General features: G+C 40.8%; 1 protein-coding gene across 1 annotated transcript in view; it reads right to left on the bottom strand.

Moving 5' to 3' along the window:
* The window catches only part of atg2b (autophagy related 2B), a 39,280-nt gene that overhangs the window by 12,043 nt on the left and 11,690 nt on the right, over positions 1 to 15,547 (bottom strand). Inside the window, 19 exon segments of the mRNA XM_060934237.1 lie at positions 1,954 to 2,030; positions 2,129 to 2,199; positions 2,294 to 2,386; positions 2,528 to 2,634; positions 2,761 to 2,841; positions 5,453 to 5,652; positions 6,895 to 6,948; positions 6,951 to 7,001; positions 7,004 to 7,043; positions 7,285 to 7,457; positions 7,665 to 7,822; positions 8,575 to 8,717; positions 8,851 to 9,058; positions 9,177 to 9,285; positions 9,505 to 9,778; positions 9,883 to 10,071; positions 11,954 to 12,046; positions 12,152 to 12,314; positions 14,828 to 15,071. Of these exon segments, the coding sequence (XP_060790220.1) occupies positions 1,954 to 2,030; positions 2,129 to 2,199; positions 2,294 to 2,386; positions 2,528 to 2,634; positions 2,761 to 2,841; positions 5,453 to 5,652; positions 6,895 to 6,948; positions 6,951 to 7,001; positions 7,004 to 7,043; positions 7,285 to 7,457; positions 7,665 to 7,822; positions 8,575 to 8,717; positions 8,851 to 9,058; positions 9,177 to 9,285; positions 9,505 to 9,778; positions 9,883 to 10,071; positions 11,954 to 12,046; positions 12,152 to 12,314; positions 14,828 to 15,071 (2,528 nt within the window).

The raw sequence follows: 15,547 nt of genomic DNA, 5'->3' as shown, positions 1-15,547 counted from the left end.
ACATACTGCATCAATTACAGCATCATGGCTGCGTAGAAGAAGGGTCCGGGTACTGAACTGGCCAGCCTGCAGTCCAGATCTTTCACCCATAGAAAACATTTGGTGCATCATAAAACGGAAGATACGACAAAAAAGACCTAAGACAGTTGAGCAACTAGAATCCTACATTAGACAAGAATGGGTTAACATTCCTATCCCTAAACTTGAGCAACTTGTCTCCTCAGTCCCCAGACGTTTACAGACTGTTGTAAAGAGAAAAGGGGATGTCTCACAGTGGTAAACATGGCCTTATCCCAACTTTTTTGAGATGTGGTGTTGTCATGAAATTTAAAATCACCTAATTTTTCTCTTTAAATGATACATTTTCTCAGTTTAAACATTTGATATGTCATCTATGTTCTATTCTGAATAAAATATGGAATTTTGAAACTTCCACATCATTGCATTCCGTTTTTATTTACAATTTGTACTTTGTCCCAACTTTTTTGGAATCGGGGTTGTACAATAGCTGATACCCAACACTGATTCGAGATTGACGACTTCACTATAACCGAGCCACCTGTCTGCAAATTATGAAAAAGGAGTAACTGGCAGATAGTGGCAATTTGTGTCAAGTCAAGTTTATTTGTATAGCGCTTTTAACAATAGACATTGTCACAAAGGAGCTGTACAGAATTTGAATGACTTTAAACATGAGCTAATTTTATCCCTAATCTATTCCCAATGGACAAGCCGGTGGCGACGAAAAACTCCCTCAGACGACATGAGGAAGAAACCTCAAGAGGAACCAGACTCAAAAGGGAACCCATCCTCATTTGGGTGATAACAGACAACCCGTGTCCAAAATCGCTCACTTGGTCATAACTCCCTATACAGGGAATTACTATATAGAGGACTATATAGTGAGTTCATGGGTAAAATGAGAAAAACAAAACAAAAAACAAAACGCTTTCGGACACTAGTCCGTCGCGCTGGTATTTACGTCATTACTGTCGCACAATTAAAACGTGCCAGATCAGTCGGCTGGTGGGTTTACAAAATAATAAATACATGCATGTGTTTTTGTGATAAATCCATATTATACTGAGCGTATTTCCAACATTAATCAATACAAAGTACCTGCAGCTTTCAGGTGTTTTTTAAATCAAGGCTGAATACTTTCTTCTTTGCTGCTGACTTTTATTAAATCAAATTTGAGACTTTTAATTTGATTTCTTTCAGCGCGACCGCAATGCATGATGGGATATATTGCTTTGGTCTGATGGTACAATGCATACAATATCCATGATGTGTGAGCCAACAACATTTAACAGCTTAAAATATGTCAGCAGATTGGACTGGCTAATCTGTGTCCAATCTGACACGATACCAATCCAGCATATCATGCTAGTTTGGTATATTAATAATAAAAACACTTTCAGAGATCTAATGTAATTCTAGACCCATTTTTGAAAAACTTGGTCTGCTCACATTTTAATCTTTTCCAACTACCAACACACCCGACCTAGGTTCAGCAAGGCTAAGGGTACTTTCACAAAGGCAATGTTCATTCTGTTTGAATTGAACCTTGAAGCATTTGCCCTCTCACTGCAATTTGTTTAGGAAAGTAAGAACACAGTAATTCCACTATGGTGTGGACCAAAATTATCAGTCGAACCAAATGCAGGAAGTGAAAACATACATGCTTGTATTTTAAGTTACAGCCAAGATTTTTTTTTTAGAGGCAAGCTGCGAAAGTGATACAGGAGGCACAAACCGAGCAAAAGGACAGTTGACGTGCTACAGAAAACTGACATGCTGTCGACAACTGAACCAAAGAATCAATCGATCAGTGTTGTATATGGTACATGAACGCCATGTGATATGCTATTTAACTCTGATTTTTTAAGTATAAAAGTATACAGTTCACTGTGACATTAAGAGTGTTACTGTAATGCAAGACATGTGTCTTACTCTCTCTCCATCTGTGCCAGGTTTGACTGCTGTGATCCTGAGCTCCAGAGTTCCCATGTCTACCACCTGCACATAGTCTGGATAAAAAGATAGCATAAATATCACTTCTCACATCAGAACGGAGACTATTTTCCTGTCTATCTCTTGGCTGAAATATGGAGCTACTAGTGCTCACCTCGGGCCAGGTTGACAGATACAGCGTTACTTTTGTCGGACAGAAACAGTGCTGCTTCATCAAGAATGATTCTATGAGAGCAAATAAAGGCATTAGTAATCAAAAGGTACGAGGTGTGGTTAGTAGAGAAGATCTGGACTTATGGTGAATACACAGTTATCCTACCTGAGACAGGAGGAGGAGTGATCTAAAGAAACACTGCTGGAGATGCTAAAGGTCTCCACTGTGAGCAGAGATCTCACAGGCAGATACAATGGCCTGGTGAGAGCCAAAGAGAACGTGTTAGGCTTTACAGAGCATACTAACTAATGCTCACACTTATACACAGCAAAAGTTTTTACATCTATACAGATAGCACATAGCTTTACAATGACCGTCAATCACACTAAAACGTTTCACCTGTAATCCAGGGAGCAACTCCACAGGTGTAGGTGTCGGGTTGTAAGATAGGATGGAGGCATATAGCCAAGCACAGGTTCATCTGTCACATTCAGAAAGTCTACCATCTACAGATTAAAAAAAAAAGTCAATATTTAGTCATTATGCCACTAACCAACATCTGTCTTGTATTAACAATGAACTATATTAAATTAATAACTTGGAAATATTGATCTGTATAATGGAGCCATTACCTGGTCATACCAACCCAGACTAGAGGGCACAACTCTATGCTGAAATGTGGCCGCTCTCACTCCAACAGCAAGCAGAAACTCCTGAAAACAATCTTAGATATTAATCCACACTGACCCAAGGACATATGATCAACTGTGAGCTACTGCTCACTTACGTATCCCCCCGCTCTCGCTTACATCAGAATGCAAGCAATCGAAGGAACAGGACCCTTATTATGAATGTTGACTTCAACAAATAATTAACCCTAAAACAAGTAAGTAAAGAGCAGTGTCTCTCCCCAGGGATTTCAAATAGCATCCTGGCAAACTGTCATTTTGAAATAGCATTTTGCTTCTTGAAATAGCGTCAAAATCCACCCTATATGCTTCGTAAATACATTCAGTCAGTAAACAGGAAGTCGATGTGCAATAGACCTGAAAATGGTATATATGGTATAGAACCCCGAGCTGAAGCTCAGTACCAAATATCAAGCAGTTGTGATTTGTAGTTGCTGAGAAAATTATGAAAATTTTGTAAATCCACCGTATATGCTTCGTAAATACATTCAGTCAGTAAACAGGAAGTCGATGTGTGATAGACCTGAAAACGGTATACATGGTATTGAGGTTTTTCACCCACGTGACCAAGTCATGTGATGCATCGTTAGGCTGCCATTTTGGACGTCACGGCTCGAATCAGTTTGAATGCGAGGAAGGCGACAAACGAAAAACATAAAAGAAAAAGGAGCGAGATGCAGAAAACACCTTCACTATCCAGCGACGTAGGGCATTTACAGGGCGAGCAGAGGGAGAGGTATTTGCAAAAATTGAGGTTAGCAGGCTTAGAGAACGACGTTTACCTGCTTCCACCAGGATTGTTCACTGACGTACCGAAGTACACGAAGCCCTCGTCTTTACCTGACTTCGGCCCACATGATCTGTATACCTACCGTATGTCGTTAAAAACCCATCGCCATACACAGGTACTGATCTGAAAGCGTATAAGAGTTTGGATGCCTACAAATATTTTGTGTCAGGCTGGGTAACATGCCTACATCAGTGGGTCGTCCCTGGAGCCGGTGGTTGCCATCTTATTACAGCTAAGGTTTGTTCACGTTTTCATTTACTTTCGGTCCTCAGGATAAACAACATGTTATTAAATGTCATTGAAATAACTTCTTAGTCTGTTGAGACATGGCCCGTTATAAATTTGCTGTTACCAGGCAATGACCAAGAACTGTATTATTAGGGTCGGTGTCTGTGTTGTAGCAGTGTACTAGCAGCTAGCTGTTAGCACTAGCTAATGTCAACAACATAGTAGCTAGTATGTTACTGTAGCAATGTTTACGTTCAGTCATTTGGATGACTGTTAAAACCTTTCAGTCTCAAGTTTTTCCTTTACTGTATTTACTAGTTTACTGTAATTATGATCCGGCAGCTATTTACACCGGATCCAGTGTAAATAGCTGCCGGAGCGCGCTCCGGCTTGCTCCCCCTCAAATTAAGCAGCGCGCTCCGGCTTGCTCCCGGAGTGCTCCGGCCGAGGTTCCGGAGTGCGCTCTGGCTTGCTCCCCCTCAAATTAAGCAGCGCACTCCAGGAGCAAGCCGGAGCGTGCTGCTTAATTTCAGGGGGAGCAAGCCAGAGCGCGTTCCGGAACCTCGGCCAGAGCACTCCGGGAGCAAGCCGGAGCGCGCTGCTTAATTTGAGGGGGAGCAAGCCGGAGCGTGCTGCTTAATTTGAGGGGGAGCAAGCCGGAGCGCGCTGCTTAATTTGAGGGGGAGCAAGCCGGAGCGTGCTCCGGCAGCTATTTACACTGGATCCAGTGTCTGTAACACGTTTTTTTTTCAAGCTGGTTCTCCCTCTCTGTCTGCAGCGTTAGTATGTAGCTTGACCTTCAAAATGGCGGACACCGGGGCGTCACGTGACCCTGTGACGTCAGGTGAAAAACCTCAATAGAAGCCCAAGTTGAAGTTTGGTACCAAGTGGCTATGATTTGTGGTTACTGAGAGAAAGGGTGTTTTGGACGGACGGAAACACGGACGTACAGAGGTAAACCAGTACTACTACACCCCCCCAGCGAAACACAGTAAAAACAAAATCAACTGTGAGCTACTGCTTTAATCAGTATTAACTCTTTACCCCTTAAAGCAGTTGCTACAGCCACCCCTGTATATGTATATACTGTTCACCCTTAGAACATATTTACAAGAAAAAAAGTCTAAAGACAAGGTTCTGTTCATATCAGTTTCTCCTTCATTATGTTGAAACAATCATGACATAGCATACATTTTTGAAAAGAGGGCATGACACAGAATACGAAAATCACTCAAAGTTATGTTTCAACATTCACCAACTCACAGGTAGTGTCTAGAAAGGTGAGTAATACCTGTATGAAAACCAAGCTTCACATTTTACATGAAGAATTCATGTCAAATGGTGTACAATAAATGATTACTGCAACTTTACAAAGATGCTTTATATAACGTTGTTCAATTATCTTTTCAAAATTCATACATTTTATCATAAATATTCACCTGGGATACCTGTAAAGGGTAAAATACGTATGTAGAGGCAAGTTCAGAGTCGTCAAATGTCGTCATTATGGTGGCATACACGCTGGGCGTCATATGTCGTCATTATGGGATATACACGGGGTTGTCATTAAGGGGGTAAAGAGTTAAAGAACATGCACAGAGACAGAAATACATTTACCTTTACATTGCGTTCAGCACTCTGAGAAGAAATCTTGAGGGCAAGGGATAGCATACTCTGAGGCTCCACGCTCAGTCCTTCTGAAGCAGACGCTCTTTCTGCAGCAGACTCAGACGCATACAACACAGGCTCCAACCAGTGAGGGCGCATCCTACAGGGCAACTTTACATCCCACACAGGGACATCTCCTTCTACTGTGCCTGACAAGTGCATTTACACAAATTACATCACACACAAATATGCAAAATGTTTAATATACGCCCCTTGTCCTAGCATGGGGAATCACAAGTCAGCCCTTAAACTCCACTGAGTAACTCTGGACAGGTGAAGGGCTCGCTAGATCGTAAGTGCACATTTTTGCAACAGTCACTGCGTTTACATGCACATAGAGAGAATCGAATTTCTGCCGTTGCTCGACTGAAATCGAAGTTCAAAATGCCATGTATACACCTTAATTCGGCTGAAATTGAACCGAACTTGATTTCTCGGAACGAGCTACACGACCTAGATTATGCGATTTCTGCCGAGCTACTTAGTGCATGTATATCCTATTGAGCTACGTATTCGAGCTACTTACTTCAGCACTGCCCCTTCCGGAAGTGACGAGTGACGAGACCACAAGGGAAACACAACAGCCTCGGTCGGCATGACAACGAATCATGACAACGACATGAATCTTTTCTTTTTGTGGCATTGTTTGCACTGTTAAAATTTAGCTCACTTACTGTATCACCAAATACATCTGTACAGCTGTTGCATAGCTGTGAATTGTGTACATAAACAAGTCATTGTATTTGTGTGTGTGTGTGTGTGTGTGTGTGTGTTTGTATATATATATATATATATGTCCAACATCTGAAGGAATGTCAATAAAAGCAAAACAATTGAACTTTTTGTGTGTTTATTAAGACATAAGTTAAATTGTAAGCAAAAAAAAAAATTTTTTGTAAGCAAAAAATGGACTTTAGAAAAATATTATTGTGCAAAATAATTTGTCTTACAAAACAGTGGTCTGCGCCGGACAGTTTGTAGCCATACAGTCTGTTAGAGCAAGCCTAACAGCTTGAACACGGAACTGCCAGTGTTGCCAGATTGGGGGTTTTAAGTGCATTTTAGCAGATTTGAACATGTTTTTGGGCTGGAATACGTCAGCAGTATCTGGCAACACTATAGCTCTTCTTCATGACGACAACCGGAAGTGTACCAACACGATGGGGCGTGTTAGCGCCACGTGTGGCTCGGGTGCACAATGCACCTTGCACAACAGCCCGATTTCACTTGTGCATGTAGGATTGGATTCTCTGGCACCCCTGCTGGGGACCCTTTGCTCGATTACCGACAGCAGCTCGATTTGGACGTGCATGTAAACGTACTGAGTGAATGTTCACTGTATCTGCAAAAAGAGCAAATTGACATCTGTCTGCAGTCTTGGAGTTGGTTACCTTGATGATAAAGGCAGATTGTCGAGGTATGGAAACAGACGTAGTGCTGGTCTTGTAACCCTCGTACTGTGTCACACTGAACACAACTCCATTCTTCAGCTCCATCAGAACTCCCCATGTTTATTCTTCAGCACGCTTTTATCCGATTGCTGGTAAAGCACAAAATTAATAGCAGGCTGAGTCTCAATACTATACATATTCTGCCTTTATTAATATAAAATATAACATTTTACCATGTTCAACACTGGTGAACAGAAAGATCATTAGAGAATGAACTACTTAACCAACTTTAATCAAAATGGCAATCTGTGCAGTTACAAGGTAGATGTAATTAATAACGAAGCCCCTAAGTATGCATTATAGTCATTTTACTCATCAAAATTCTTGTACCTTAGCCTCTGTATGCAATGCTACAAGACAGTAGTTGACAGACAGCAAAATGGAGAACAGGCTCTGCGAGTTCTTCGACTGCATCTTATTCTTCCTCTTCTTCATGCTCCTATAGCCCAGCTCAGCTGGAGTGTAGTATGGTAGAGTCTCTTCTTCTGAACCACTTTCTTCTTCTACAAGCACACAGAGCATCATAGGCTGAGAACTCACATACAGCAGAAATGTAAAAAAAAAAAAAAATCATCATCATAAGAAACAGCAAAATTAACAAACTTTGACTGCAAACATCATGGAGTAGCATCAAATTTGATGGATGGAAGGTCAAGAAGCCCTTTTCTGATTGAAACTGTACAATACTGTAGAAGGGAAGCAGAGCTCACCCTCTGGGTCAAGAGATCTGAACTGACTGAAGCTATCTTTGCTGTAGGTGTTGATTAGCTGGCTGGCTACAGAGAGACCGCACCCATAGGGCATGTTCTCCACCGTCTCCACTGGTGATGGGGCTGTGGGCTCCCATAACAGCAGGTCATTGTTAATCCTGGCAGAGAAAAATATATTTAATTTAACATGGATGCAAACGGCGCGCCTTTTGGCGGATGCCGCCTTTTTCACGGGCCTTTTTCACGGCTGTCTGGGGGACTTGTGTAAATCGTGCAGATCCCATGAGTTTTTTTTTTTTTTTTTTTTGGGGGGGGGGGGGGGGGGGCGTTGGAGTGTCTGATTAAAATTTCATCAAAGTAAATTCTGTATTAAAATTACTAAATAAGCAAATGCCGTTACAGTCCATGAAACATAGGAAGTATAAGTATGAGAAGAAAACAGTAAATCAGAAAGCTGCGCACGTAAAGGCAATTGGCTGCGCGCCATTATCTGCTGCTGGCTGCACTTCACTGCACGCGCAAGGATTTCCATCAGTCCAACGTAAGTTACGTAAGTTACGTAATTGGCTTTACGTGCGCAGCTTTCTGATTTACTGTTTTCTTCTCATACTTATACTTCCTATGTTTCATGGACTGTAACGGCATTTGCTTATTTAGTAATTTTAATACAGAATTTACTTTGATGAAATTATAATCAGACACTCCAACGCCCCCCCCAAAAAAAAAAAAACCCTCATCGGATCTGCACGATTCACACAAGTCCCTCAGACAGCTGTGAAAAAGGCGGCATCCGCCAAAAGGCGCACCGTTTGCATCCATGATTTAATAAACAGGGCAGCTGAACAACTGTTATTGTAAGGGCTATAAAACAGGAGTTACAAAAACATAAGTGTATTTTAGAGTTGAGTACCTGTTGTGTAGTTTCTCATAGAAGGTTTTATTAGGTAATGATATTTGCACATTGGGGAAAGACAGTTCAAGAATATAACGGGAGTTGCTCATGGTTTTCTCCTGGAATTCTGTCATCTCCACTACATCTCCTGGGATGACCATCTGAAAAAAAAAAACACAAACACAAAACTACAGTAAATGAAGTAACCCATGTTGATGCAATAGGCATGAACACAATTTTACAAAAAAAAAAATTTATACACATATATTTTTGTAATATTCATCTTTCACTTACTTCTTCATTCTCATACATGACACGTCTTGAGGAAAAGGGGGATGGTTCAGGTTTACCAAAATCACACACGTCCTTTAAAGAGTGGGCAGCTCCTTCCTCCTCTTCCTCTTCCTCCTGTGAATGTCCTTCAGCACCTTCCTCCTCCTCTTCAGTCGTAACTCGCTCCAATATGGAGCGCACTACCATGGGGTTCACCTTTAGGACCACTCTAGAGACAAAAAGACGGAGTGTTTCCTAATTCATAAATATTTAACCAAATGAACACGATACCTGGGGAAAAGGTTCTATAAAAGGGCTTTGCTCAGTATATTTCTGAAGGATGATACCTAGGCCAGTCAAATTTGCCACTGTCAGAAGAGGTCATGTTCTCCTCCATAGTATGTGACACACGCAAGAACCTGGATGCAGAGTGATCTTTGTCATTCTGGAATGTACCTGAGATTTAAAAAAAAAAAAAGAGAGGTATAGTTAAAGTAGTTTAAATATTCAACATTTGCCTGTGCACTTTAACAGATGTAGCATATCTAGATCTGCTTTTGTGAGCGTATATCAAGTCCCGGAAATAAAGTATCTCTTATCTTTAGAAATATGGGAATGGTTAGAGATGATGATGCAGAATAGATGGATATACTGAATTAACTTCTGAGGTCGTACCACTGAGCTCTTTAAAGGTAAGTTCTATCTTGGTCTGCTCAGGTGAACTGTTTCCACTGAACTCAGTTTTGAGCTCCAAATCCTCCAGCTCTAAGCGTAGCACTTCCTTTTGCAGGGATTTTTTAAACCAAGGACCCCTTTCCTGGTCCGAACGCAGGTCTGGGATGGGGAACCGTACCACTAGCACAAGATGAGGAGCATTCACAGACACTGCCACCAAACAGTGTGCAGGACTGCGGCTATCTTCCAGAAAGACCTCTGCAAAAGCCTTGTGCTGGAGGCAACAGAAATATACATTTACCATTACACAAATTAGCATAAAATTAATACAAGCACACCTACTCGAGCAAGAAAGGAGTGATTAAAAGATGCCCTTACTAGGCTAACATGCTTGTTATAGGATGTGTACATGTGAGAGGCCATGGTTTCAGTGGTGGCCAGTTTCTGGGGCTGAAGCAGGGAGTGGAGGCGGTCCACGATGCTGATGTCACACTCTGAACGAACCTTACCCAGCTCCACCTGAAACTCTGCTTTACGGGGCATGGTACTCAGACGCACCTGCCCACCCTTAGAGGAGTGATACATACAGAGAAGAAGAGAATGAGTGTGCGTGTATATACATATTGTAAGACCATCAATGTGAATCTAACAAACAAATCTAAATAACATCTGCAGTGATAATATAATAGGCATGTGTCACGAGCCTGTACATCATACAACCCCGATTCCAAAAAAGTTGGGACAAAGTACAAATTGTAAATAAAAACGGAATGCAATGATGTGGAAGTTTCAAAATTCCATATTTTACTCAGAATAGAACATAGATGACATATCAAATGTTTAAACTGAGAAAATGTATCATTTAAAGAGAAAAATTAGGTGATTTTAAATTTCATGACAACAACACATCTCAAAAAAGTTGGGACAAGGCCATGTTTACCACTGTGAGACATCCCCTTTTCTCTTTACAACAGTCTGTAAACGTCTGGGGACTGAGGAGACAAGTTGCTCAAGTTTAGGGATAGGAATGTTAACCCATTCTTGTCTAATGTAGGATTCTAGTTGCTCAACTGTCTTAGGTCTTTTTTGTCGTATCTTCCATTTTATGATGCGCCAAATGTTTTCTATGGGTGAAAGATCTGGACTGCAGGCTGGCCAGTTCAGTACCCGGACCCTTCTTCTACGCAGCCATGATGCTGTAATTGATGCAGTATGTGGTTTGGCATTGTCATGTTGGAAAATGCAAGGTCTTCCCTGAAAGAGACGTCGTCTGGATGGGAGCATATGTTGCTCTAGAACCTGGATATACCTTTCAGCATTGATGGTGTCTTTCCAGATGTGTAAGCTGGCCATGCCACACGCACTAATGCAACCCCATACCATCAGAGATGCAGGCTTCTGAACTGAGCGCTGATAACAACTTGGGTCGTCCTTCTCCTCTTTTGTCCGAATGACACGGCGTCCCTGATTTCCATAAAGAACTTCACATTTTGATTTGCCTGACCACAGAACAGTTTTCCACTTTGCCACAGTCCATTTTAAATGAGCCTCGGCCCAGAGAAGACGTCTGCGCTTCTGGATCATGTTTAGATACGGCTTCTTCTTTGAACTATTGAGTTTTAGCTGGCAATGACGGATGGCACAGTGAATTGTGTTCACAGATAATGTTCTCTGGAAATATTCCTGAGCCCATTTTGTGATTTCCAGTAAAGAAGCATGCCTGTATGTGATGCAGTGCCGTCTAAGGGCCTGAAGATCACGGGCACCCAGTATGGTTTTCTGGCCTTGACCCTTACGCACAGAGATTCTTCCAGATTCTCTGAATCTTTTGATGATATTATGCACTGTAGATGATGATATGTTCAAACTCTTTGCAATTTTACACTGTCGAACTCCTTTCTGATATTGCTCCACTATTTGTCGGCGCAGAATTAGGGGGATTGGTGATCCTCTTCCCATCTTTACTTCCGAGAGCTGCTGCCACTCTAAGATGCTCTTTTTATACCCAGTCATGTTAATGACCTATTGCCAATTGACCTAATGAGTTGCAATTTGGTCCTCCAGCTGTTCCTTTTTTGTACCTTTAACTTTTCCAGCTTCTTCTTGCCCCTGTCCCAACTTTTTTGAGATGTGTTGCTGTCATAAAATTTCAAATGAGCCAATATTTGGCATGAAATTTCAAAATGTCTCACTTTTGACATTTGATATGTTGTCTATGTTCTATTGTGAATACAATATCAGTTTTTGAGATTTGTAAATTATCGCATTCCGTTTTTATTTACAATTTGTACTTTGTCCCAACTTTTTTGGAATCGGGGTTGTACTAGAATATATTAAAGTGATACACCACTATATATAAAGCCGCAGGTTCATGCCATTAGGCATTTAAAATGTGTGAGACTGTCAGATCATCTGTTAGTATTTGTTCACTGCTTTGCCACATGCTTACCTGTGGACCTCTGCGTTCTGTTAACTTGTAGAATAAATGAAGACAGTTTTGGGTAGGGGACTCACTGCTGGCAGCCACATCAAACGTTAAGAGCTGGTGTTTGAAAGACAATTAAAAAAAAAAAAGGTTCTCTTATTCAGTAACTGGCCAACAAATACAAAATAGATTTTGACTTCATGAAGAGGAAAAGTAGGGCACCTCTGTGTACTGCACTCCACTCTGTGCAGTGCTTCTGTGATTCTCTGTGGGATAGAGGCATTCCAGCAACTCCATACACCTCAGGGACAGATCTGTGCTGAGTGCGCACAGACTGGAGCCTTGGCAATACTCGTACGTCACCTTTAACCCCTGACCTACAAACCTTTGAAGAAAAACACAAGTATTACAGGGGTATGGTGTAGGAAACATGGGGAAGAATATTAAAAAATTTTACTTTCTCATTATTTTTTGAAAACAGTGATAACAGTGAAGCTTAGTCGTCATTTGAATATAATATTACATCCATTCAATAGCATTTGATTATTTGAATATGCATCTAAATAACTGAATATTCAGTCTAAAAATTTCTAGAGGTACATAAAGAACAAACAAACAATACAAACCATTTCATCATCTTTTAATAGTTAATTTATTTATTTATTTAACCACTCTAATGATTTTGTCACCAACATTTAACTATATTTTACACTTTATAGAGAAAAAAAATCTCCTTCCATGCATCTTTGCATAGAAATAATTTAGTTACGCTGAAACCCAAGCAGAATTTTATTTACTACATATGTTCACTATACAGAGAATAGCATTATGCTACACATGACAAACAGAATACTATTTGAGATTGAGCCACAGGAAAAAGATTAACTACTTTTAAGATTAAATATTTGTTGGAAAATGTTCACTATGGCCCTGTGATGACCTGGCGACTTGTCCAGGGTGTACCCCGCCTTTCGCCCGTAGTCAGCTGGGATAGGCTCCAGCTTGCCTGCGACCCTGTAGAACAGGATAAAGCGGCTAGACATAATAAGATGAGATGTTCACTATGTTTAATATGCACATACTTTGTTCATTGTTTAGATTTCATTCCATTTTTAAAAAGTGAAACGTATATTTAAAGCTCTTACACCACATAAAAGGCATCTGGTGAAAAATGCTTGATAGACTAAAAGTAAAAACATTCAAATGTGAAGACGTAAATATATAAGTTGGGACAAAGTACAAATTGTAAATAAAAACGGAATGCAATAATTTGCAAATCTCAAAAACTGATATTGTATTCACAATAGAACACAGACAACATACCAAATGTCGAAAGTGAGACATTTTGAAATTTCATGCCAAATATTGGCTCATTTGAAATTTCATGACAGCAACACATCTCAAAAAAGTTGGGACAGGGGCAATAAGAGGCTGGAAAAGTTAAGGTACAAAAAAGGAACAGCTGGAGGACCAAATTGCAACTCATTAGGTCAATTGGCAATAGGTCATTAACATGACTGGGTATAAAAAGAGCATCTTGGAGTGGCAGCAGCTCTCGGAAGTAAAGATGGGAAGAGGATCACCAATCCTCCTAATTCTGCGCCGACAAATAGTGGAGCAATATCAGAAAGGAGTTCAACAGTGTAAAATTGCAAAGAGTTTGAACATATCATCATCTACAGTGCATAATATCATCAAAAGATTCAGAGAATCTGGAAGAATCCCTGTGCGTAAGGGTCAAGGCCAGAAAACCATACTGGGTGCCCGTGATCTTCGGGCCCTTAGACGGCACTGCGTCACATACAGGCATGCTTCTGTATTGGAAATCACAAAATGGGCTCAGGAATATTTCCAGAGAACATTATCTGTGAACACAATTCACCGTGCCATCCGCCGTTGCCAGCTAAAACTCTATAGTTCAAAGAAGAAGCCATATCTAAACATGATCCAGAAGCGCAGACGTCTTCTCTGGGCCAAGGCTCATTTAAAATGGACTGTGGCAAAGTGGAAAACTGTTCTGTGGTCAGACGAATCAAAATTTGAAGTTCTTTATGGAAATCAGGGACGCCGTGTCATTAGGACAAAAGAGGAGAAGGACGACCCAAGTTGTTATCAGCGCTCAGTTCAGAAGCCTGCATCTCTGATGGTAATGGGGTTGCATTAGTGTGTGTGGCATGGGCAGCTTACACATCTGGAAAGACACCATCAATGCTGAAAGGTATATCCAGGTTCTAGAGCAACATATGCTCCCATCCAGACGACGTCTCTTTCAGGGAAGACCTTGCATTTTCCAACATGACAATGCCAAACCACATACTGCATCAATTACAGCATCATGGCTGCGTAGAAGAAGGGTCCGGGTACTAAACTGGCCAGCCTGCAGTCCAGATCTTTCACCCATAGAAAACATTTGGCGCATCATAAAACGGAAGATACGACAAAAAAGACCTAAGACAGTTGAGCAACTAGAATCCTACATTAGACAAGAATGGGTTAACATTCCTATCCCTAAACTTGAGCAACTTGTCTCCTCAGTCCCCAGACGTTTACAGACTGTTGTAAAGAGAAAAGGGGATGTCTCACAGTGGTAAACATGGCCTTGTCCCAACTTTTTTGAGATGTGTTGTCATGAAATTTAAAATCACCTAATTTTTCTCTTTAAATGATACATTTTCTCAGTTTAAACATTTGATGTCATCTATGTTCTATTCTGAATAAAATATGGAATTTTGAAACTTCCACATCATTGCATTCCATTTTTATTTATATATATATATTTTTTATCCAAATAGCATTTAAACAGTGGCACGTATTCTGACAATCACATGGCATAGTGTCATCATCAACAATGTTGTATACTATACAATTACAAAAGACTGAACAGCGTAAAAAGCCCACCTGAGGTGGTCATGTGGGCAGGCCTGATCAAAAACAGCTCGTGCTTGGAGGAACCCTCTTAGATGTAGCTGATCATCAGCCATCATGTGGAAAAATTCAGAGGCCATTGGTGCAAGAGGACTGAGAGTTGAGTCTGGGGGTGGGAGAGGATCAATGTGCAGGACAGATAGGCAGAGATTGCCCACCGTCAGCCTGAAAACCAGCTCAGGCCTGGACTCATCACAGTGGCCCTTAGATGAATGAGCTAGAAACAAAGAAAGCAATTCATTTAGTTTGTGATTATTATAAACCATTTCTTTACAATATAAATTCCCAGTGTAAGAACCTGTGAGTAAACAGCAGTATATGTCTCTCTCTCTTATTTTTATATGGGGGGGGGGGGGGGAGATATTACACGGTGGTGCGAAGATGAAGTATATCTTCGAGTAGTGAATATTTCATGAGTGAGCGAATGAGTGGTATTTTTTCAACACGAGAAAATAAAGTTCGTATCTTCGTGCCACCGTGTAATGTTCTTTTTATTATGTAGACACATTCACAAAAAATACACAAGTTAATCAAAAGAATTTTAAGTTTGAACCGCCATTTTGACAAAGCGCATCAAGTCAACGGGAAAACAGTGGGAGTGACATCATCTGAGTGAAGATGCGCAATGCATTCCGTATGAAAAATGCGAGTTTTTCAACATCTCATCTCATCATCTCTAGCTGCTTTATCCTG

Source organism: Neoarius graeffei, chromosome 11, assembly GCF_027579695.1.
Source record: "Neoarius graeffei isolate fNeoGra1 chromosome 11, fNeoGra1.pri, whole genome shotgun sequence".
Taxonomy (NCBI): Eukaryota; Metazoa; Chordata; class Actinopteri; order Siluriformes; family Ariidae; genus Neoarius; species Neoarius graeffei.
The sequence above is the reverse complement of the archived record's forward strand: the minus strand, read 5'-3'. Positions and strand labels throughout refer to the sequence as shown.